General features: G+C 44.9%; 1 protein-coding gene across 1 annotated transcript in view; it reads right to left on the bottom strand.

Moving 5' to 3' along the window:
• The window catches only part of fbn3 (fibrillin 3), a 63735-nt gene extending 38940 nt beyond the window's left edge, over window positions 1-24795 (bottom strand). Inside the window, exons 1-6 of the mRNA XM_084921217.1 lie at window positions 24645-24795; window positions 21029-21344; window positions 13825-13907; window positions 13597-13692; window positions 6211-6306; window positions 5745-5840 (exon numbers count right to left, since the gene is read on the bottom strand). Coding sequence (XP_084777343.1) covers window positions 5745-5840; window positions 6211-6306; window positions 13597-13692; window positions 13825-13907; window positions 21029-21207 — 550 coding nt within the window. The 5' untranslated portion in view covers window positions 21208-21344; window positions 24645-24795. The remainder of the gene's footprint in view (window positions 1-5744; window positions 5841-6210; window positions 6307-13596; window positions 13693-13824; window positions 13908-21028; window positions 21345-24644) is intronic.
• Between the last annotated feature and the right edge of the window lie 215 nt (window positions 24796-25010).

Below are 25010 nucleotides of genomic sequence, written 5' to 3'. Positions count from 1 at the left end.
TTTAGTAGACACATGAAAGCATGAGCACTGGTTTGGACGGGAGAGAAATTAAAAATCCTGAATATGTCTGGCTGACAACATTTGGAAGCAATTTCGTCTAATTAAAGCTCAGAACGATGAACAGATAAAAACATCCTGCTATCCTCCTCACTCCTTACTCCTAAATCCAGTATCAAGGGACTCTGAAATCTCCTGTTTCATCCACACATGCTACGGATGCTACGTTCACTCACTCTGTGCAACATAAAGAATCTTTACTCTCCTGTTAGGACGGCTCGTGAACTTGCTTCAGTTTGTCACCAGCAGTGTGTCCGTGTATTAGCTCAGAGTCTGCTTAATGTGACTGATGCACTTCCACCTCTGTTGGCTTATACAGTCAGCCATCAAACACTGTTAACAGAATGCAAGCTTTCACATATGATCTTGTTTTATTAGTAAATCCTGTCTGGGACTTAAAGCACTCTAGGCAAACATTTTCCCATCAACTGTCTCCAACTATAGGATCACAAAGATGAAGAGGGCACGGGCCTGAGCACTGGGAGGAAAAGAGAGGGGAAGAGAAATGGCACAAGGGAAGAAAAAAAATCTCATTTCAGACTCATTAATAATCGCTGAAGTATTTATAAAACTCCCAGGAGGGAAAGTCTGGGAAAATAAGAAACCCAGTAGGGTTTTTTTTCATGGAAATCAGGCTATTATCATTTATACATACTTGCCTATGACAGGAGTTCAACAAGTCAAATGAATAAAGCGTGTATACAAAAGCCTTTGAATGTGTATGTGCGCGTGTTTACATATCTTTGTGGGGACCAAACATTGGATGTTTACTATCCAGTCGTTAAGTGATGACGTGACGAATCCTACTTCCGGGCCTAAAGTAGTCTGCGTTTAATATGGCTTGTGTGTTGTTAACATGTTTAATGTTCCGTATTTTCTTCTATTTAATCTCAAAAAGCTCCTAAAACAGTCAGTGATCACTGTTGACCTCCCTCGGCTTTTATTACCGCTAATCATTTATTTAAGCTCAGTTTTTAAAACCTTAGGATGTAACTACAGCCCAGCCCATGCAGCAGTATATGAATGACTAACCTCGTATTGTGGATGGATTATCTCAGTTGTTCTCCTGCTGAAGTTTGGTCCTTTTACAGCATCCTGCCATGCAATTACATTTGTTCCTGACCACCGAGAACACTCACGTTAACTTTTATCGAGTGGAAAAAAAGTTAGCTTGTTTATATTATGCTAACATAGCTGTGTCGCTAGCGGTCACGTAGCACATCATTATATACCAGCTAGCCCAACTTCAGTAACCCTACAAACGTCACTGCTGTTTAGTTTTCTGTCTTCATTTATGTTGGAAGTGATAACAGAGCTGTACGTTTGAATTTGTTTCCAAAACCCCGCAGTCAGGACATGCTATATTGTATTTAGATAGAAGCTAGCGAGCTAACTTCCTGCTAACTTCTAACTCCGTTAAATGTCATAAATTCCGTTTTCATGGATGCCTGGATGTTAAACTCAATTGTTACACCTGGTAGAGCAGAACGCTGATCACTTTATTAAAGATGAAAGACTTTAGACAGTTTTTAACTCTCAGTAATGCCATAGTGATCGTTTGATATATGGACCTGCAGCGGAGTTTAGGCCCAGACACGGCTAGTGACGTCAGACTTAACGACCGGATACTCGTAGGGACCAAAGTGCCTGTCCCCACGAGTCTGAAGACATTTTTGGGACTCAAAATGAGGTTGTAGTGTCAGGGTTACAATTAGGTTATGGTTATGGTTAGGCGTTCATTTTTGATGGTTAGGGTAAGCGGCTAGGGAAAGCATTATGCCAATTAGATGTCCCCACAGAGATATGAAAACCAGCTGTGTGTGTGTGTGTGTGTGTGTGTGTGTGTGTGTGTGTGTGTGTGTGTGTGTGTGTGTGTGTGTGTGTGTGTGTGTGTCGAGCACACGTCTGGCGGGTCTTGTGGAATTTCTGATTGCAGCGTTTTGTTTGTGTTTGTGTGTCCTTCTGCTGATGTGGATGTAAATAAATGATTCAAATGTGTGGGCTTGTTTGTTTGCATGCGTGTGATTGTGAGCATGTCTGTCCGTGTCTCCCGGCCAACCATAGCAGTCTGTGTTAGTCTTATCAGTGCCATTATCAACAGGCCTGAAATTGCTCTTTTCCTTTAGCCGTAATGATTCTTTAAGGAGCCTGTTCCTTTCATTTCTTCCACACTGAAAAAGCAGCCGCTCAAACGTGACTAAATGTTTAACGCACACACAAGAAAGGCCAACAACTGTGGGAGAAGCCCTCAGCGTTCAAGATCTGATAGCCTTTTGCCTCAAGCAAACTGTGTAAAGGCACAGCTCACACAGCCAGTATCCAGTGGAGGCTGTGGATGCTGCACTTCCTGTTATTGTTTCTATATCGCGCCCATTGTACTGTACAATGTATTTGGAGTTCTGCAGCTACAGTATTTTAGTCTGCTTTAGGAAACTTGTCTAACAGTGGAACAATAATCCTCACTCTCATGAATGCAAACAGAGCCGCTGCCAGAGTCAGTCAAGTGGGCTCTAATCTGCATCAACAGCAGCCATTCATGAGCCGTTCTCCTTCCTCAACAGTGGAAGAGTCTTTGTAGAGTCTTTTTAAACTGGAGCAAAACTAAATCAGTCCATTTTTCAACCAGCCAATCAGAGGCGGCCCCCGCCCACCACCACGGAGCAGCGATACTTAAATGCCGATATGAATGAGATGGATCATTACATTTAGCGCCCCCATGAAAGCAGACACTAAAACAGCTAGTGAAACATGACAGTCCTAATTATGTTTAATAAATACAGGATGATTTCACTCAGAACATGTAATCATAAAAAGTATCTGGATGAAGGACAGGATTGGTTACGCCAGAGTTCACCGAGTTTGCACATTTTTAGCAGTTTTCTGGCCTCTCGGCTGATATTTGCTCCTTAGTGGTTCGATTTATTTTGTCTTTTACTGCAGAAGTTTCTGCGTATGGACCATTAAAAGGCTTTCTGCAGGTCAAATTTAGCCAGGCTCCAAAGTGGCTGACTCTCGCTAAATTGTCACCGGGGGATATTTTCCACCCGTGCCTGCTCCAGCGCCCCCACACGCCCAGCGGTGCAGCCATCCTGTCCAGCCATGTTCTGTCCGCTCTTATCCAGAATCAATAGAACAGAAATAGCACAACTTCCTCCAATTCCAGCACCTCAAATGCCCCTGACGTCAACACTCGCTGATGTACAAAATTGCTCCTCTGTGATTCTTATTATATTTGGGTTGGACTGGAGACAAACTGGCGTTTGAGACTTTATAGGTCTGCAGAGACCGACAGATTGGACCAGACCTGGAACAGAGGAGGCACAAAGCTTCAGACTCAGCTCGTTCTTACTGTGCATCATGTGTGAACACAAAGGAAGACCACACGGTTAACGTTGTGTGTTAATGTCAAGCTCATCGATGTTATGGCCAAACATTAACTCCCATGACGCTGCAGGTTTCCCTGCTTGGACAGATATATGGGTACACACATTTGTATCCATCAAATAACCATGGCGACTGTACAGATGATATATGATCCCCAGACCTCGAGCGTAGGCTGTTCGCGCATAGCTGCACGAGCTCACGCTCCCCACGCCTGCCGGGGCTTCCCATGAGCCCATCACACGGCGTTCACCCATACTGGTTGACTTTCACTCCCTCCATAATCACAGCTCATCAGCAGTCTCTTCACTGCATCACACAGTAAATCTACTGACTCATGGCCTCAGTTACACAAACTCTAAAACCGCATGCAGCCTTATGGCGAACGCACCCGAGCACACACCAGGGACACTGTGGCCTTTTCAGGCCAAACCCAATGTTAAAAAATTGCTGCTCAGACTTGCAGGATAATTTTTGGACTTTAAATTATTGTTATGGTCAGTGTGACAACACTGCCCCATCCATCCATCCATCATCAACCTAGCGTCATGGAGGACAACCGCTGCTCCTCAGTATCAAAAGGAGGTAGTTTTAGTAGTTAGGATGCATCCTAGGCGCATCCCTTTGGAAGTTTTCCGGACACGCCCAACTGGGAGGAGACCCTGGGGTAGATCCAGAACCCTGTGGAGCGATTATTTATTCGTCTGGCGTGGGAATGCCTCAGGCTCCCCCCAGGAGGTGCTGGAACGTGTTGCTGGGGTCAACAACATTTGAGATGTTTATCCTGCTGCCATCGCCACTCGACAGCTAACGGATGCATGGACTCAGAAAAAAATACACACATATATATATATAAAGTCATTTTGCTTTAAGGGTTTACAAAGGAAGTAAGTTACAAATGAATTTAAACTCTAATACCTGATCTTCAACCTTCATCCCAGCAAGAGACACTCTTCATGTCTCGTACTAATAAGACTCCCTGTTACTCTATTACTATTACTTTCAATCTGAAGCAGCTACAAGGCACCAAAAACACTTGTAAGCATTTCTCTTGTGATTTCCTTAAAGTGCGTCGGTCCCCCGACTCCTTTAACAAGGAAAACATTTACCCCCACCCCCAACAGCCTGTGTGTACACAGCTGGGGAGTCCATTTTCTCACCCCGGCCCACCCATCCTCTTCTCCTCCATCGCCCCTCTTTCTCTTGCTCTGATTTCCTACCTTGTCCCACTTCTCATCAGGAAACATGACGAGTCCATAAGGAAACTTTCCTTTCTTAGTCCTGTGGGGTTGTTTTGGTGTGGGGGGGTCTTTATGACCAGATGTTGTGCTGACAAACTCAGCACTGACGGTGTTGTAGTCTCTAAGAAAACAGGAACCAAGACTTTTAACAAGGTCGGAAAAGTGTTTAAAGAATCTGATTAAGTTGACAGGTCATGCAAAAGAAGCTACACAGGTACACACGCACACACACACACACACGCACACACACACAAGAAGGATGAAGTGATTACAGGCTGAGAAGTTATCCTGGCCAACAGCAGGTGGGAGGAAGAAAGACAAAAAGGGGAGTGGATGATGAAGGTCAACAAAAGGTAACGTGACAGAAAGTATCTGACGATTCTGTTTTTCTAACAAACTGAACAGAAACGACCGGAAATTAAGAAATCAACCACGGCGATCTTTCTTCGGACCTTGGGACTTACTTCCCTGCCATCACTCCCCACAGCACACATACCACAGGATACGGTTCAAAGCACAGGACAAACACCCACTGTCTGTCTGAGCTATGAAGTCATCCACCTTAGAAGAGCCCGAGGTCTCACCAGCTCTGCTGATAGGAACAACACTCAGTCACAACATCAAAGCTTTCCTGGTTTGATATCTTTCCTAACATTAGTGCATGTGCGTGGGTATGAAGGGCATTGACGAAAGACAGATCACTCCTCCAATCCAAGAGGTCCGGTCGAATTATAAAACGCCAAATACACACAAACCTCTTATTTTCAGTTTTTAGCCATTTTACTCTGTTACAGTGTTAAAGTAGCTGCTGAGAATCAATGCAGGTGTACAAACAATACCTTAATTTACCCAGATCATCTCAACAGCATCTTTGGGCGTGAAACAAAAAGCAGGCACACAGATTATCATATCATACAACATGTACGCGTTCAACCACAGCAAGCATGGCGAGAGGAGGGTGTTTTTCCCACCAAAGTCCGAGCAGGGATTCATATTTGAAGGCCTCCTCAAAGGAAGAGAATCAGTTCACACAGTATAAACACAGCAATAAGGATGAGCGCTCACCTCTCTCGCACTGCGGGCCAGTGAAACCGTAGACACAGGCACATCTGTTGGGCCCGATGCAGCGCCCACCGTTCTGGCAGCCATTCTCACACACAGCTGCCCGAGACAGAGGACAAATGGATTCAGTGAGAAATACAGACTCTCTTTAATTCTTTGTTTCTTACAGAAATGTCACGACCACATTCTGTATTGTGTTTGTAATGAATGCTTCTGGTTGTACGCTCAGCAGGTAAAGACAGCAGCAACAGGCCTGTTGGCGTGAACTTCAAATGTCCTCGCTTCTGTTCTTATGAGGTTTAAGCGTAAAACCGTGACCAAAGTTCTGCAGACTTGAAGAATATCAAACATTCTTCTAAACACACGTGGTCTGCGCAGCACACAAGACACTAATGCAAGTTACACATATGTGCATGCACAGCGCACCGCCCCGCACCCAGGCGCGCCGACTCAGCAGTTTTGCACTCACGTTGTCCGCAGTGGTTGCCGGTGTATCCTTTTGTGCACAAGCAGGAGTCCTCGGCGCAGCTGCCTCCGTTCATACACCTGACATTACAGGACTGAACTGTAAGAGAGAGGAAAGGTTTGGCTCAGAAGGCCCATCAGCAGCTCCGTCTGAACATCTGCATTTTAATTAAATATGGATTTTACACATGTTGGTAGTTTACACATGTTTGGAGGGTTCAGATTAACATACACTGTTCAAAAACACCCCAAGCTACAAATCCGGAGCTAATCATACGGACTGGGGTTAGGCAATATGTCAGGCCAGCTGAAGGCTACAGCCAGTCAGGAATTTGCTGAAAAGAAAACTGGGGGAAGGGAGCAAAGAGAAGAGCGCACAAGAAGCAAAGAAGAAGAACAAAAGCCAACAGGGTGTGAAGAAGAGTATGAAAAAAGAGCCATAAGTGGTGTCTCTGTAAAAACCTTCCAGGCTGTCAGACTGCTTTGGTCGAGAGGGTCAATGTGACGATCTCAGACACGTAGGAGCAGCTTCCTTAAGAGCAGCTAATTGGCGTTCCTGGCAGACAGGCAGCTTCTGCTGAGCCAGCTTTTGACTGAACGTAGCAAAGCAGAGACACCGACGTGCAGAGAACCTGACCGTCTTCATTGGGCCTCAAAAGTTGATTTTATTGTCCTTTAGTCCTCCTTCCCCTATAAACTCTGTGCCTTTCATGCTCTTCTGTTTTTATCTGAATCTTAAGTTCAACATTAATTTCCTCTCTCTTCCCTCCATCTGTCTGTGTGCGCGTCTGTCTCTCTTTAACATTTCTGGCATGCAGCGCTCTGCAGCAGAGGGGAAATGACTGAGCTTCCCCAGAGCTGACTTTGTCTAATGAGACTTTCTGAGTTTGCACACTTGCCAACAGGAGGTATTTCAGCCACTATAATCCACCCACTTACTCTGACTGTACCCAAACACACTAACGATGCCTTGTGTGAATCATAATGAAGGAATACGCTCTGAAGTAGCTTTTCATTTTGAGATTTCTGCCTTACTGGAAACTCGCGCAGCACCAAGTTTTAGTGTACATGAGTCAAAGCACAATGGCACGAATCCTTGGATCTGGATCCTGTGCAGTTTTGGAAAGTGTAAGGCGAGGTATTTTTCACAGGAATGGTTTACAAAGCTCTCATTTGTTCCATAGATTGAATGCATCTAGAAGTCCCAGTTAGCTTTCTCACGTGCAACTCTTGGCAGGCTCCATGCACAGATCTGGCAGAAGCTCATTCTGTCTGGACTGCTCCTCATAGCAACACATGGTGATAAATTAAAGCAAATAGTTTGGGACTCTGGAGGAGCCTGCATTTACAGGTCAGTGTACTAGTGGGCTGCCTCTGTCTTTCAACGTTCTTCTTGTTCATCCTTTAGGGACTCGGGTACGGCTTTGCTCCCAGCTTTCAACCTCGCCTTCCTTCAAGATGGAAGATTACAGCAACTGTCTGTAAGGCCAGCAATAGAAGCAGTCATGTGAATCATAAATAATGACTGCAGTCAGTGATTACAATTTTCCCCACCATGAAACAAACCGTGAAGAAAACCCCCTAAACTCAGGGCTCCTCACAAAAACATGTTTTTAAATAGGTCCAGGAAGAGCAGGGAAAGACTTTGGCTAACAGCAAGAGACGCTGTAGTGTGAGGCTCTCTGTCTGCTTATCATCCTCTGTTCCTCAGGAGGATAAGAGAGAGACACTGGAGGTAAGCTTTCATGTCACGAGCTTTCTCTGTTACAGGAGCTCATCTGAAGGAGCAGGAGGAGGAGCAGGAGGAGGAGAGGAACGACCACATTTGGACACAGAAGAAGATGATCTCATTGGATAGCTTCTCCTCATGACACTCCATCTCCTGCAGGTGGAAAGAGATGGTCTGCCCCAATGACCCGTGCATGGGAAGCTGCATGTGCAGAACAACATGATTGGGAGGCTGTGTGTGTGTCATCCAAAGAAGCAGGGGTGCAGGGTTGTGGCAGCACAATGCGCTTCTGTGTTCTGGTTGTATCGTCGGTAAGCTGCTCACATCTGGGTGTTTTTTACGAGAATCTGAGAAACACAGGAAGTCGAGGCTCGCGCGTGAGTGTGTGTTGGAGCTGAGCGGGAGTGTGATGGAAAACTGAGGTGCTTTATAGCTATGTTGTGTCCTGATTTACACACACCCCAGAGACCTGTGACAAGTCCCCGTGATGCAGTGAAAACAAAGGTTGCACATGATGCTCTCAAAGCAGCTCCAACCACAAAGGAGTCTTTGAGTTCAAGGAAAATAACCCTCCCCAACTTTTGTTTAGTTCTGTACCTCGCTCAAGTCATCAATCAGCTTTTGGGTTAATGAGAACAACTCTTTTGTTTTATTTGCACTTTGAAACTTTACACCAAACAGCACAGAGACTCACTTCTGTGCAAGATAAAACTGCAGTGGAGCGGCTGGTTTCAAACCCTGCACTCCTTTCCTTTCATGGAATATGATGTTGGTTTCAAGCCTGAATGATCGTGCTGGTTCTTTACCACAGAGGTGACTGACCAGGGACTCTGACTGCATTAGCAGATAAGCTGTATCGTAAATCCCTGTCTTTGGATGCTTTTTCTGTTTTGACTGCTGAGTCAAACTGTCAACCTCAGTTTCCCATGAAACACACTCAGACGTATCCTCCATGTACGATAGAATAACTACAGGATCATTTACTCAATAAGTCTCTAAATCTGCCTGTGTGGGTTCCAGCTTTACTTCTTATTAAAGACAGCACACACTGGTTGCATCACCAGTGCCACAATCTGGAGCTGTTACAGTTTTTCTCAGTTGCTTTGGCACAAAACTCCTGAGACACAGTTGAGCTGTTTGAAATCCTTCGAATCAGCGTGCAACGTGTCTCCTCGTAGAGCAGTAAGGATGTGTGGCAGCACAGCAAACGGGAAGACATCAGAAATAAGAAGATGCAGAAAAAAGTGCAGGTGATACACACACACACACACACACACACACACACCTGTGGTGAAGTGAAAGACAGGCTGGCCCTGTGTTGTTACTCAGATGTACAAATTCACACAGAAATGCTTTTTTCTCTCTCTTGTTGTTACTTTGTATCAGTATTTTAAGTCCTTTTACTGTCTAATTTGTATCTGTGTGCAGCACTTTGGCCAATGCTACTGTTGTAATGAAATGTGCTATATAAATAAAATAAACATAAGCAAACATAAACAAAAGCGTGTAAACTTTTCATTGTTCCTGTTAATAGTTTAGGGGCAGCGTGGTCACTTTGGGAGGATCTTTCTGTGGGACGGTTCATCTTCTCCCCTCGTGCTTTCCGGGTTCCTCCCAAAGTCCAAGGACATGCAGTTAGTGGGGTTTGGTTAACTCGTGGTTCTGGTTGTCTGTGTCTCTGTGTTACCCCTGAAACAGACAGGTGAGAGGGTGTACCCCACCTGCTGCCCTGGGGCAGCTGGTATAGGCTGCTCGTTCTCTAAGAAAACCCTGCACTCGAAAAGTGAGTCACTTTTGCTAATATATAGTCGTCATTTATCCTCATAAAAATCATCAAAAAAGTAATTATGCTGTTAGGAAATCCTGTAAAAGCTTCGATCATTCAGAGAAAATATCTAAATATTTGGGTTACCTAAGTTTGCACAGTGTCAACGGAATTTGTCATTTTAGTGCCACTGACTTATTCATTGAAGCAAAAACTTCATTTTAACAAATGAATTCATGGTTTGGGGCGAGCTTCAGGTTTTTCTAAGTATGCATGTTTTGTATGCAGGAGCTGTGAACTTCAACAAAGCTGAAAGAAATGAGCCAGAAAAACTGTAATGCTGGTTAAAGCACGGCAGTCACCTGAGAGCAGTTTAAAGGTCAGACAAAGACCAGTGACTATAGTGGCTCTTTAAGCGAGCCAAGTAAACATAATCATGTAAACATGACCCATGTCTGACTGAGACTTGATCAAATCTGCGTCTCTCCAGTCCCAGAGCTCAGAGACAGCTGTTTCTCAGCATCAGCGCATCTCTGGTAACGATTCTGTAATTACGGTTATTGCGAGACGAGGTTTTAAAGACACCCCAGCACAGCTGCTCTGCCAGAACTCGGCTGCTAACAAGGGCGACTTGTCTGGAAGCGACACATACTTTCTGGTTATCGATAAATGTGACTCATTTATTCGATCGGCCTGCTTTCACACACATTCAACATTCCTTCTTCTGGACATGCGTACGTTTCCCAAATCCTGCCTGGCCTTGTTTCCTGGCAAACACAAGATTCCAGGAAGAGCTAGTTAAAAAATATCACGGCCATCTGTGTGGACGCAGCAGTCATCACAGACACGTGGGTCACGTGAAGGAAGTCACAACTGTGCTGCTAATTTATGTAAACCTCTGCGTTCCACAGGCAAGACGTGAAACATAAAAACACTATCTATAGCTCTGGAGACCAGGGTGCTAGAAGTGGGCCGTATAATTAAGGCGGAGAAATTGGCATTTAAAAATGGAATTCCATAGAGCTGCAATTTGTTTCCAACTGCACTGAATTATCCTGTTAAATGATGGACTCTGGCCAAAGCTGAATTTGGGAGTTTGCATATTTGGGACAACAGCCACACAGAGAGTGTAGCTGAGCCCTGTGAGACTGCTGGGGTTAAAAAGCGTTTTAAACTGCAGAATTGGCTCAACAAGTCAAGCCTAACAATCGACTACGGACAGAGCTACAACACCAGAGCGGACCTCTCTTTGGTTGGGTCACCAGCTGGAAGCTTTTCCTACAATCTCGTCTTTAGAGGAACAGCGACCCAACAGCTCATATGAATACGGTTTCTTTTAAATCACATGTCAACAAAGTTACAGCCTTTTTACAACTCAGGTGACATTTTCTAAACAAAGCCAGTTTCTTCCAGCTGAGAGCTTTTTTGAAGATTAAGAACGTTTTCTTATCTGCTGACTTGTGGAAAAGAATTCCTGCTTTCATTTCACGCAGGCCTGATTCCTGCAGCAGCCTTTATTTTGGAATCACACAGGCTCTGCTTTCTCGTCTGCTCGCTCAGAAAGCAGCAGTTCAACCACTGACTGTGAAAGGAGGATCCACTGTGGACAGAGAGAGACACACTTACACCTACAGTTGGTTTATGATTCATGACTGTGGGCTGTGGGGCAAAGCTGGAGAGACTCCAAAGAGGAACAACAAGAACATGCAAACTCCTACCAGTTGATTCAGACCTGTGTGTACGCTCTTCTTTATCACTCGTTCATTTCTTTTTGGAGGAGAAGCTGGCAGGAAAGGTTTGGCAGGATTATAACTTCACGTTTGAAATTACAGAGCAGAAGTTACAACATGATCCTCGATCGCTTTGGTAAACTGACTCATCTCTGGCCATAAAGTTGTTTGACCTTTGACCCTGATTACTGCAGCCACAGAGGCCAGCGGACATTCTTGCACGGTCACGCGCTCCACCGTTTTAGCACCTTTTCCATCAACCAATCACTGAGCTGTAAAGTTGTCAGTGAACTGGTCACGTGGCCGTTGCCGTGGGTAAACCCGGCTCGGGGAGTGTGACAGGAAGTTTGGTCCAAGCTCTCACACTCACGCCCCTGAGGAGCATGACTTCATAGCCAGAGCACAGATTTTACTGCACATCTGTGCGTGTTCTGCCAGACAGGTCAAAGGCACGTTTTCCTCACCCCGCCCTCCAGCCTTCTCCTAATCGTTACTTATGGCGGGAAGAGATCCTGTTTTACAGCTCTGAGCCAAATGATGATCACTGTGTGTGTGAGACGCATTTTTCTGTCTGTTTGGATTTAGCTTCGAGTGTCTCTGTCTCGCTGTGTGCACCGTGTGTGTTAGTGGGCTTGGAGGAATGTGAGTCTGTGCAAAGGGTCTGGCAGGGCCAGGCGTGACTGATGAGCTGACTTTGGCCCACTAAAGCAATGAAGCTGAACGCACTGCATGCTACTTAACACACACTGACACAACTTTCTTGCTCCCACAGTGGTGCTTAACAACAATGTTTGCAGTGTGTCTTGCACATATTAACTTTATACTGAAAAGCCGCACACTGTGCAGTAATCTCATAAAGACAAACATGATTTCACACACTCTGTATGTGAAGTACAACACTTTGCTCCAAACACACATCCTGAGTGGTCTGTAACTAATCCAGCAGACTGAGCCGGGCAGCCAGACTCTCCACGTTAATCCTGACAAACCCTGTGACCTGAACAGGCTCCACACACTGCTATTACACTGGCCTGAGTGTTACTATAAGAGTAAGGTGGGATAGAGACGTGTGGCAGAGGAAAAGAAACACTTCACAGCTTCGAACAGCAGAGTGAAGTAAGGCCTGAAACCATTCAGAGGGCTAAAGGAAATACACCATCTCTGCACTTTCCACTATAACAGTGACAGCTGATTATTTTGCTTGTGCTGGTAAGAAAACATACAAGTGGACGTCATGCTCTCAGGCAAAAGGCTTGAATTTGAAGAAAAAGAAACCACCTCATGTTTAGGACTTGATACAAGATACATGTGACTCTTACATGATGTCATTTTACATGAATTTGGTACCCGACTATTTGCAGAAACAGCTAAAGGTTTTCTGCTTCTGAATAACTCGATGGGTCTTCTCATATTTATGCTAAGATGCTGCTGGCTACGTCCTGCTTAGATATTCTGTGTGTTGAGTTTTCAGAGGTTTTAATCTTTGGGCAAAGAGAGAAAGCGACTTTGTTTGATTTATTTAATCTACTGCTGCCTAATACAAATGTCAAATCAGCCAATCACATGGCAGCAGTTTATTTAAGTATGCAGACATGATGATGATGATCTGCTGAAGTTCAGACTGAGCATCAGAATGGGGAGGAAAGGTGATTAAAGTGACTTTGAATGTGTCATGTTTGTTGGTGCCACACTGAGTATTTCAGAAACTGCTGGGATTTTCCACACAGTCACGGTTTACCAAGAATGGGCTGAAAAACAAGGAGCATCACGTGAGTCACAGAACTCTGGGAAATGCTGTGTTGATGCCAGAGGACAGAGAAGAATGACCAGCCTGTTTGGAGCTGATAGGAAGGTAACGCTGGACAGGGCGTCACTCCTGTCAGCTAACAACAGGACACTGAGGCTCACGCTCACCAAAGCTGGACAACAGAAGATTAAGCAAAGGTTTCCTGGTCTCAGTCTCTGCTTTGGCATTAAGGTGGCAGCGTCAGAGTTTGGTTTAAGCAGCATGAAAGGATCCTGCTTTGGTTGTGGTGTAACAGTGACGGCGATACTGTTTGATACATATCAAAAAGCATTAAAAACCACAGCTGATAATAATCATCATAACTGTGCGTGTGTGTGCGTGTGTGTGTGCGTGTGTGCGTGTGATGTGTAGATACTGACCTCCTGCTCCACAGCTCGGGGAAAGCTGGCCATTCGAGCAGGTACACATGTTGGGTCTGGAACAGAAGCCATCACCACAAGAATTCCTGCAAATCGCTGGAGAGCGAAAAGACCAAGACAGAGCGGAAAGGAGAGTCGATCTAATGACCATACATAATCGCACGAACCAAATCGTGCTATGCCTATTTGCTATCTTCTCCGCTGAGTTTTGCGATGTGGGGAACTTACGAACAATGCACTGGTTTCCTCCCGGCAGAGTCTTCCAGCCTGGACAGCAATATGAATGGAAGCGAGAGCCGCACACATTGGGTCTGATAGAGAAAAGAACAAAGAAACACACTACTTACTACTGCCAGCATACTTCAGTACATCATTGAACAAACACACACACATCAGCTCATTTCTGAGGAGCCCAGAACCTGCTCGGTCTCTGCTTTCAGAAAAAACAAACTTTGATATGAAAGCATTGTAAAGTGATGGATTGATGTATTCTCAGGCTTGGTAGGAGGGAAATGCAAGAGGCCTTCAGCACAGTGTTTTGTTTTCCTTCAATGCTCATTTCTAAGCTTGGAAAAACAGGATGTGCAGAGTCCTCCTTTCTCTCAAAGATATGCCCGGCCGCCCTGATTTCTGGCACAGACCCTGCTGGTAGTCGGCTCTGATCCTTAGTGGTAGAGAGCAAACTTTGACCCTGTCTGACAGATGTAACACTCATCACAGCTCATGGGCTGCTTGTCTGGCCTTAAAGGTTAGCCACAGAGTTTTCCTCAGAGGAAATGGCTAAACCACATCTAGAACCGACTGGGTCTGCTCACACACTCAAGCACACACATAAACATGCCGTCAGGACTGAGGTCTGTTTTACAAGCTAATGAGAGGAGCTCTACAATCTCAGTCATCCGTGAATAAAAACACCTCTTTGTATATTTAAAGGAGGAGCTGTCCAAACGGGCATCGGTCGTCAAAGACTCGTGCAAGCACGAGACACTCAGGTCAGTGTCGGTCAGGATTCCAGCTGTGTGGCTAAACTACTGTTATCCTCAGTCACCGTCCAGAGCGTATAATGACGAGTGTTTGCGGTCATCCAAGTTGGTCATTTGCCGATGGCACGACTAAGTAGCGACGGACCGCAGTGTGGTGAGTTTGGATGAAGCCTGATCCAGATGCTCATAGTAAAATAATTTGCCACAGGGATCACATCCCGTTAGCCGGGACAATTTTCTACCCCCAGGATTTAATTTATCGTGTTGTGAAAACAGAAACTTTTTTTTGGTAAAAGTAGATTACTCAAAGTTTTTTATAACACCAAACATGAAGCAGTACAAACCAGACTCATAAAATAAGTTGGCAGAGCTGAGATGTTCTGAGTTCTGGTCCCTAAGTGACAGCTGGATACTACATTTCCCATGATGCAGCTCAACACAGTCCTGCATTACAACTTTTCCAGAGCTAACAGAAATATCTTTGCCCCGTTTCTTTCTAAGAACATCAGCTCAAAGGCAGAAATGTCGAATTAAGAAATGCTGAATGGACTCCGGTCACCCAGCACTCTACACTGCTCTCACTTTACATAACACACACGTTCATATTTATAACTATAACACACTCACACCAGCAGTGCTGGCTGTGATGCATTACAAAGTAACGAGATACTGTAATCACATTACCTGTCTCAATAACTTAATAATGTGACGCATCATTGTACTAAACTCACTGCTTACTTTACAGTTACAGTTACTGTATGTCGTCACTTGTGCTGGGGAGGCGCTGCAGTTACCTGCGTACCAGGTGGATAGAAAGAAAAAAATCAAACAAAAGTGCGTTTTTGTTTACGTGTGTTTGTTACAGTCGGCTTATTTTGGTTTCTGTGAGAGAAGGTCCATTGATACAGGTCTCGAGGGTGGAAATATGGACGTTATTTTTATTGCAAAAACTGACAACGGCGCAATGGTAGAGTGGAAACTGCAGAAACATCCGCATTATGCTGCAAACACAGCTTAAGCTCTTTGCAAGTATCTGCACAGACAGCATGCTAACACCAAGCTAGCCACAAACACAGAGTGACGTTTGACTGGGTGCGTGTCCGGGTTTCAGACCAGCTCGGCTTCATGAGACGATGCTAACACCCTCGTATGCAGTGGGAACAGAGGCCTGTTAGCGTAGCTTAGCATTAAGACTCAAAATGAATAAAGCAGCTAGTTTTTCTTGGTCGACGGCTCATTAGTGTCTTTAAAGTTCAATAATTAAATACATTTCATTTTCTTTTTGCTAACTGTGCAGAAATTGTTGCCCAAATGTTTAAAAATTACAATTTTCCACTTTGCAAGGAGTCGATGTGCCAAACTGTTTTTGTTTTTTAATCGGAACAGCTGAAAAGATTTTAGATTTTAAAACATTTTATGGAGACACTAGTTGATTTTAGTGAATAAAAAAAAAGACAAACCAGTAAAAGTCAGGTTGATGTATTTGTAGTTCCAACCCACTAACACCACAGTGCAGCTTTTCCTTGATTAATCCCAAATAAAACTGGAATTTAAGGCGTTGAGGCTGATGAACTTAAGTTGCTCCTGTGTGCTTACCCCGCCTCACTGGGCAGCATCTGCAATAATCCTAGTTTTTTACCAGGAAGATGACAGCTGGAGTTTGAGTCTCTGATATATGGAGAGCACACCTCCAACCACATTCCCAGATGGCACTGGGGGACAACAGGACAGAAAAACAGGTGGGCAGGCAGACGAGAGATATTAATGAAGGTCGAATAAACGGTCGGACAAAGAAAGAAGACAAACACGTAAAAGAACAACGGGGAAAATTTCTTTAAGGGTGTTTGCAGAAACCAATTTGTGACCTTTGGAGAGAAAGGGTGAAAAGAGCGAAAGGAATGGTGATTAGGAAGAGGAAAGACGGGTTGGTGGGAAAGGAACAGGAGATCAGTGGGAGAGAAAGCAAACAAGTTTATGTTGAGAAGAAGCAGGAGAAGGAAAACGGAGATATGAAAACGAAGCAAAGAGCAGCGTGAGCTGCACGGACCCTGAGAGGGGGCTGCATTTCTGCAAACACACAAACCGAAGTTCAGAAATGGACACAGCAAGAATCTGAATGCCAACGCCTAACGAGCGCTCGCGAGCAAAATTATTTCCTGATCCATTCCTTCACGCAGCACTGACGATTTTCCGCTGACCTGATGTCAATATCCAACGAATTACGAGGCGCGACCCCGAGGTCAGAAGCTCTGGTTTGTTTTCTTTCCTCTTTCTTTCACCTCTTTCCTCTGGGTCAGCGCCTTGTCTCCCGTTGCACAGAGGAGGCTTTACAGGGCGAACCAAGAGCAAAATGAAAAACTGCCATAAAAAGGAGTTCAAGCCCCGGGGGGTTCCCCCCAATATTGAAATGTCCTACTGTTCTCACAGCTAAAACTACAACAGATGAACTCTTCTGTGGCCATGTTGCTGCCTTTGAAGCTAACCCCCGTCCTGTGGATCGCTCATTAACTGCCATTAATAATAACAAAAGGGAAATAGCTGCCACCTCATCCAAAGGAAAGTGAAGAATGAAGGCAAAGTTACAGGAAGTGGCCCAGAAACCGGGTATGCTGAGAAAATTAGTCACCCTGATCTGCGTTGGCCAGTGCAGAGCAGCCGGACTCACGACGCCGGGCTGACTCATTCAGTTCCCGGTGTCTTTGCCCACGTACGCTTGCGATTGTACTGGTCACAGGTTCAGACGCCTGAAGCCTCAAACAGCCCGTTTCTCTACAAATGAGTCAATGAGTCTGACGATAAAGAAATGTGAGAAAATGAGCTGCAGACAGATACGAAGCTGACGATGATCGGTAACTTTTTATGAGTCGGCTTTAACAAGCTGAAAAACATAATGTGCAACAGACAAAGGAGGAAAACTCTGGCCCAGCTCGAATGACACGTTTAAGCCCTTAAATATGTGCAAAATGATTCAATGTTTGATGCTTTCAAAGCAGCTGAAGAAAACCATCAAGTTTAAAACCTGGAAAGAAACTCGGGCAAGCGAGAAAATTAAAAACTGAAGAACAGACTGGAATAAAAAAAAGGAGGAACTCTGAAGATGCTAAACGCTGAGCGACCAAAGCGGAGCAGGAACAGGAACTACAATAAATCTGTTTTATCAGGCGTCAGTCAGAAGGACTGAGGGAGATAACGTTTTACAGCACAGTAACTGTCTGTGTTTTGTGGTTTTGTAGGCCCAGAGCGAGTGTTTGTTCTTATTGCTTCGATATAAAAAGAAGTGATTATTTTTCTGTGGCCAGAGATTATTCATGCCATGAAAAGTGCTTCTTGTGAAGAAACATGGACTAATTGAACAAAGGTAATTGTAAAACAAATACAGCTACACAAATGTGTTTTCTTGTGCGTACATATCAGAAGAAGGAAGGAAACTTGTGGCTAAGTCTTTTGACGCAGTCTGACATTAAGCAGGAGCCACACGCCAATCAGCTGTCCCAGATAATCCTGTCAGCTCACTCGCAGCGAGCATAAAATCCCAAAATGGATCCGAATGTGCAGAAAAGAGAAAGGGAAACTCTGTGGCTATATTTTTAAGAGGGACTTTCTTTCCTGTGCCCTGAAAGCACTCACGCTCCTGCAGGTCTGAGGCGAAAGCGTTTCGATATCCAAAATCGTTCTTTATTCTGGTTCAAATCAGGCACATGCCAAGGCAGTCTGTAAACAGAGGAGCCCATCCAGGCCATCAGGGTGGTATTGACATTATCCTGGAAAGTAACTAAATGTAATCCTCTGGTTTGAGGCCGACTGGCTGCCAGTTTGCCAGCATCTCAGCCGGGCGAGGAGCTGCCGAGCAGGGCTAAGTTAAAACGGTGAAAGAAATCATGTAGCAAGACTTTTCAGCCCGAACATACGAGCAGTCTTACTAAATGATAAAGAAATGATACACTCGTTTGAGTTAGTCAATCGCAGATTTAAGTAAAGCAGGTCAGACGGCGGTTTGCCGTGGGACACGGAGCCAGCCGGCTCGGATTCGATCCCGCCTTCACATGAGGCGGTGCAAGGGTGCGGTGTGCTGCGGGAGCCCATAAATCAGCCAGTCAACATCAAACCCAGCACTGCCAGAGACAGACCAGGGGATCTGGAGCTGTAGCCAGCAAATAAACACTGCACCTCAGCCCAAGGCCAACGTAATGACCATCGTTAGGCTGACGTCCCTGCATCACCCACACGGAGAATCTGTGAACGCCGAGTTACTGACAGCCTGCTGTGATTAGTACCACTCACATGAATACAGACCCAGTGTGAATGAATTGCCATGAAACTCAACAAACACTGAGCTCGCGCTACAAAAGCCTAACAGCCCAAACTCGTCACCAATGAGATTTCTTCATTTTCGAGGCTTCCGTCCAGAGCTGCTCATGTGCAGATGACTAATTTTACCCGATGTCAGATGAACCGCCGTCGCTTTGGGCCAACGACCCCCAGAGTGTAACTGAAACTAGATTCGACACTTGAGCTCGTGAGCTTTGGCCGGAGCGCTGCAATACACGGGAGGCACCTTAAAAGAATCATTTCAGTGACAGTTACCAGGCACACCGAGGCACACGAAGTAATCCAATCAAAATAATCAGAAACCAAGTCCAGCGTTTTGTTAAACAACTCTGGTTTGTGGTACTCGCCGTGGCCCCAAGCCCAGCGTGCGAGCGGACCTTTTTTAGCCTAAACACGCCCGAGTTTCAAAGCAAAGATGCTGCGAGTTCACTTCAGCGCAACTATCGCTGCATGAGCATTTTATTCCTGACACTGTGGGGTTTCAAACGCTCAGCAGTGTAATGGAAAAAGTCTGCAGGCTTTTGTTACTTGTTCTCATGAAACCGCACTCTATTTGATGGTAATAGTGCGCTATTGTGCAAGCGTCTGATTTCTTGCCTCTCTCTCCCCTGGCCTGTCACACGAACTGTGAATGTGAATTATTGCTGATCACATGTCCGTGCTTATATTTGTGTCAGGCAGGATAAGTCGTAGGATTGGTAAAGGGGTCGTGCACTTTGGTCTATCTCCTTTAAATATGTCAAGGAAAAACATGTGAGTCAGTCTGAGCGACGGGCAGACCGGCCTATTTGTGGTTCAGCGCTGGACATGTTGTGAGAGAAAACACCGGCTCGGTGACGCCGCCCCGCACTTCTAATAAGCCTCAACTCAAAACCTCCAGCTATGCGCTCATAGTTTTCCTCTCTGGTACTCGGCTGTCTTTCATTCCAGCCCCACGTTACTCCTTCAGCTGCTCCGTCACCTGCAACGGTGAAACAAATGCCCTTTTCATACCCCCCCGTGGGTGATACGAATACCTCATTTCCTGTGACTTGGCACCGGGGGAACCGTAAGCTGGGACAGATGGGAGACTGATTGGAACAACTGATGCAGACACTGAAGCTGGCTCCAACAAAACACTCTTTGTTTGTCAAGAAGAGGTGAAATACACAGCGAAAACGCTGATGCACTGACGTGTATGTTCCTCATTCATGATGTTTAGGTAACAAAGTGAAAGAGACGTGAAACAGGAGGGAGAGGTGAGCGGCTGCAGCTGCTGAGATGATGTTTCTGGATGTTCCCCACACACAGACAAATAAACAGCACTTTAAAAACATTCATAGGTTCAAATGTAAAATGCTTTGGTGTTCAAACTGTGTCATGTTTGGCATTTTTCAAATACTCAACTAAAGAAATGGGAACAAATATGTGTTTGTCTGGGTGCACGACACAGGCTCGTCACGTATGTTAGATGCCTTTTTATGCATGAATGATTTAAAGGTCAGCATGAAGTAGTTTAACAGTGAAAAGACAGTCCTCAGAAACCTCCTCTGAAAAGCAGCCAAAGCCCAAAGAAAAACTTTCAACAAAGAAGAACTACTGCTCAAAACTTTGACTCCTGGGAAGGAAAATATAAAGAAATGAGGAGTGGTTGATATTATTGCACAGCACTGCACCTCCCAGCTCACTGAATTTCTCTGTTAAATACTTTAAACACTGAGGCCTATAATCTCCTTACATTCCTGAATACCTTTGTATAGCGTAGCCAGTACACGTCGGGGTATTTGGGTCATGACTTGTATAGAAAGCTGTGCTTTCCCGTATGTTCCACAAAACACAGGAGATTTTATTCTGGCGAGCGGTCTATTAATGTCAAATGTCCTGTTTTTGACAAAGCGCTGCAGTATTCAGCAGCATGATCTGGTATAAGGCGAGCTCGGCCTGAGCCCAGAGAGCACAGCAGCTCAAATACGGCTGCCAGGAAAGCAGAGAAGGAGAAAACATTCATGGTTTGAATCCTTGTTCAGATACAGAGACAAATGTTGCTACATGAACTTTGGGTTCATTTCAGCCTGCAGTGTCATGTGACTCTGTATTATGTTTGTGCTTGGCCATTGACAGTAAAACACACAGATTCTCACCCTCTCAATGTCTCTTGGCCGCGGCGTCGAACCCGCTGCGCCTCCCTCTGGTCCACGGTGCCGGTGAAGCGGCTAGCTTGGTACGGGCCATTCCCAGTTTGACTGCAAGCCACCTGAACCGCCCCGAGGCACATCACCACCCATCCCAGCAGAGCCTGAGTCAGCTTCCCAGATCCCATCGGTCGGCTATACCTCCACCTGAGTCCCTCCTGTGCTGATGCTCACTCCGTGACTCTTCACTTTACGGACCCAGACTGAGCAGCAGGACCTGGACCTGGATCCAGACCAAATCACGGTGTGCACTCCACAGTAAGGGCTAGACAGAGGAAGAAAGGATATTAAAGTTAAGAGACAAGTTAAACACAGACGTTGGTCTAACAGGAAACACCTTTCCATCAGATTTACTCTGCAGGCCTCTCAGACGGGCCCATTTCACAGCATGACCTGAGTTCATTTGAATAAACTAGATGTTTTTAACACTGCTAATTACAGAAAAGTTCATCTTAACTATGTTTCACATCAGCTCTATGACTCCATCACATCATCAGTGTTTTAGTTCAATTCGATGTTATTTTCAAAGCACCAAATCACGATAGCAGTCGCCTCAAGGTGCTTTATATTGTAAGGTAAAGACCCCCACGAACAACCGCCCCCTATGAGCTACAACCTGACAGCAGTGGGAAGGAAAACCTCCCTTTAAACAGGAAGCCCTCTTCTGCAGCCGGTTGGGGGGGTTGTTTTGGTTAAGCATTGATTCTTCAAGTGGCAGATGTTACATTTATCACTCCTTTATATTATCTTTGGCTATTATATCTGTTTCTTTACAGTGTTAGCTAGTTAAACTACTTCAATGTTTCAAGAAGCCAGCAGTTTCACTTATTTTACATTTTAGCTGTTTTATCTGTTCCTCGTTTGAACTTTCAGACGACATCTTGATCTTACAGTGCTGCTCGTGCAAGCTTCCCTTTCTGGGTCTTCTGAGAGCACCAAAGTTACATCCCAAGAGGTTCACGCCAAGGAAGACAGTAGATTTATGCTTCTAGGATAAAACCTGACAGGTTGAACAGTGGCACTGACACCTGTGCGTCATGTGTAGTTACACTTCGGGGGGAGGTGCATGTCGGGTTACACGGTAGGTTCTGGTGGGCGTGGCGATGGTGTAGAGCTGCTGTTAATCTTAGTGCAGTGTATTAACAGCCTCACATTTACACTCAGACCTCGCAAAGCTTTGGATGAGGAGAGTTTAACAACACCACTTCAACTTCTCTGCTTGATATCTGAATTTCATACACTCTTAATTTGTAATGTTGTTACAATAAACTATTTTATGGTATCTTATTGATGATGATAACTTTGCTAGTTAATTAATTGAGTTTATATATCGTTAAAGCTCCACGTCTACCCTGTGTAATGAGCAGATGAAATAAATGAGGCCCATCATAGATTTCTGACCACTGTGAAGAGAACACGATATACTCCGATGCAAAACACTTTGCATTTCATTTTCTTCTTTTCCTTCTTGATGCTGGGCGGTTACAGTAAGAAAATAGAAAACATGTGATTTGTGGACACGCAAGGAAAGAGAAGAGAGACTTAAATTCTGACTTCTAGCAATCTGTTTTCAGTGTACTGCACTTCAAAGCCTTCTCGTAACAAGTTTATCACTCAACAGACACCAAAAACTGCAAAAACTGGGAAAGAGGTCATAAACTGATTAGAGAAACATGCTGTGTGTCAAACATACAGCGTTCAGTGTTGTTTACTGACATTAAAAAGGATAATAAAGATTTTACCTATTAAAATTAAAACAAAGTGAAAGGGGGAGGTTATTTTTGCCCTTTGGGACACTGGACCATGAAGAAGCTTTTACACTGCTGCCCCTTAAGGGATAGTGTGTCATTTACACATATTATCTTTAACTTTAGCTAAACTTTATTGTTGAGAACATAAATCTACCGGCTACTGAAGCACTTCTGCTGTGGTTTCATTCACACACCTACTGGTCCAAATGGCTGCCTTCAGACCAGAGGGAGCTAGAGAGCAGGACTAACGGCGTGCTGGGAGAAAAGCACAGGAGTTGAGGGTTAGATAGTCGTGTACAGTATCAGATAATCAGTCGGGTCAAAATGCCACATTTCACAACCAGAAAGAAAACTGGTCATTAACAAAGAACAATTAGTCATTTATTCACTCATACAGTGTTCATCGAGTGATTTATGGAGCCTTGGTTTCTAAATGTAACTCAGTCCTGAGGGCGTTAGGCTAAATTCAAATGAAAAATATCTCGACTCCAGCGGCATTAGACAGCCATGAGGCTCATTCTTTACCTCCTCGCAGACTACGGGTTTAACGGGGAACTCTGGGCCCCCTGTGATATACAACCTCAGCAAACTCAGTGTCCAACCGCATCACATAGCTGGGCTGGAATACAGGAGAAATATGGCCCCACATCCTTAATGGAAGAGGAGAGATGGATGAGCCGTGAACTCAATCAAGTATGCAGAGCTCAGACACGGGGAGAGGTAGCTGGCAAAACCCGGCAGGATGGATGTTGAGGAAAAAAGACATGTGAATATAATTGTCCACTATTATACTATAATTCACATTTTCCGTTTCTTTAAGGCAAAAAAACCAGAGCGCGTCCAAACATGAATCTGGCACAACTTTTACGCGACGTCCTTTTTTAATCATCGCTTTTTATTCTAAACACCGATTCAAAAAAAATCCCTCGAAAACCAAAATGTTGCGCTCCCTGCAGCTGAGTGTGGAGGCGGGATCAGAGCCGAACAAAAGAAATGCAAGATCAATTACGGAGAGCGAGCTCTGCCGAGCACTTCTGCAAGTGTGGTGTCAAAATAAAGCAGGTAAAGCATCCGTCATGATTATCGTTTAATCGTCGGGCCGCTGGTGCAAAACTTGCCCTTTAACGCAGCACAAAATGAGCCTATTTGCTTAGAGATACAAATCACACCAAGTACAGTTTACACTCTTTTCCACCTAAACAGTTAATAATTACGTAAGGTGCAACATTACAAGTTCATTTAAGCCTGCTGTTAATCCACTGCACAGAAGCACAGATAATTTGGAGCAGGCTGTGCACAAGTGTGTCTGGTTCAGTCCCCAACTCTTAAAAAGTGCAAACCAGCCATTCAAGACATCTGCTGCAAGCTGACCAAAAAAAGCACATAAGAGTTTCCACGATAGTGACGCGCTGAAAAGAGATCTGCACGCCACCACGACTTTATGAATGGAGAAAAAACGCAACATCAACTCCTACTAGTTGAAACACAACAGATGGAAAAATAGGTGAGTGCGCTCTTCATTCCGCTATACTCTGCAAGAAACTTAAGACCGCACTAAAACTCAAACAAGGCGAGCAATGCATTATCTGCAAAACGTGACGAGCCCATTTTAACACCAAAAAGCCGGTTAGAGAGAAAAGTGCAGCATCCGCGCGTCATCCGTTAGCATTCTTAGATTTTTCCATCTACCTTTGTGCATCTTCAGATGGCAGCCATGCATATAAAGAGATAATCTCCGTGAAACAACGGGCTGCTGAAAGAATGGTCAGAGCCATTGATAAGCAAATTTTAGCGTTGTCAAGAGGTACTAATACCTTGCAGCAGTTGGAGTGCCTTGGCGTCGAGGAGCCCCGTCGGAATTCGAGACAGGATATGTGCCCCCGAATGGAATATTGAACTATAGCCTTGTGAGAAAAAGAGAAAAGTTAGGGAATTGCCCTGTTTGGGAGAGGGGAGGGGACACAGAGTGAGGCAGACACTGGGCGAGAGGGGGGTAGTAACGGACTGCAGGACAAACCCACATTCCTCAAGACTCCTAGAGTTGTTATAACAGGGGCCAAGTAGCTAAACCTCCACACTGTGGCTGACATAGCTCCACTATCATCACCGAGCACAAAACTCCCCTTCAGGCTAAACCAAGTGATGAGATAAGAGTTCCTCAAAGGAAATATTCTTGGATG

Source organism: Perissodus microlepis, chromosome 23, assembly GCF_051167445.1.
Source record: "Perissodus microlepis isolate ML-2025 ecotype Zambia chromosome 23, ASM5116744v1, whole genome shotgun sequence".
NCBI classification, from domain to species: domain Eukaryota; kingdom Metazoa; phylum Chordata; class Actinopteri; order Cichliformes; family Cichlidae; genus Perissodus; species Perissodus microlepis.
This window is presented reverse-complemented; position numbering and strand designations above follow the sequence as displayed.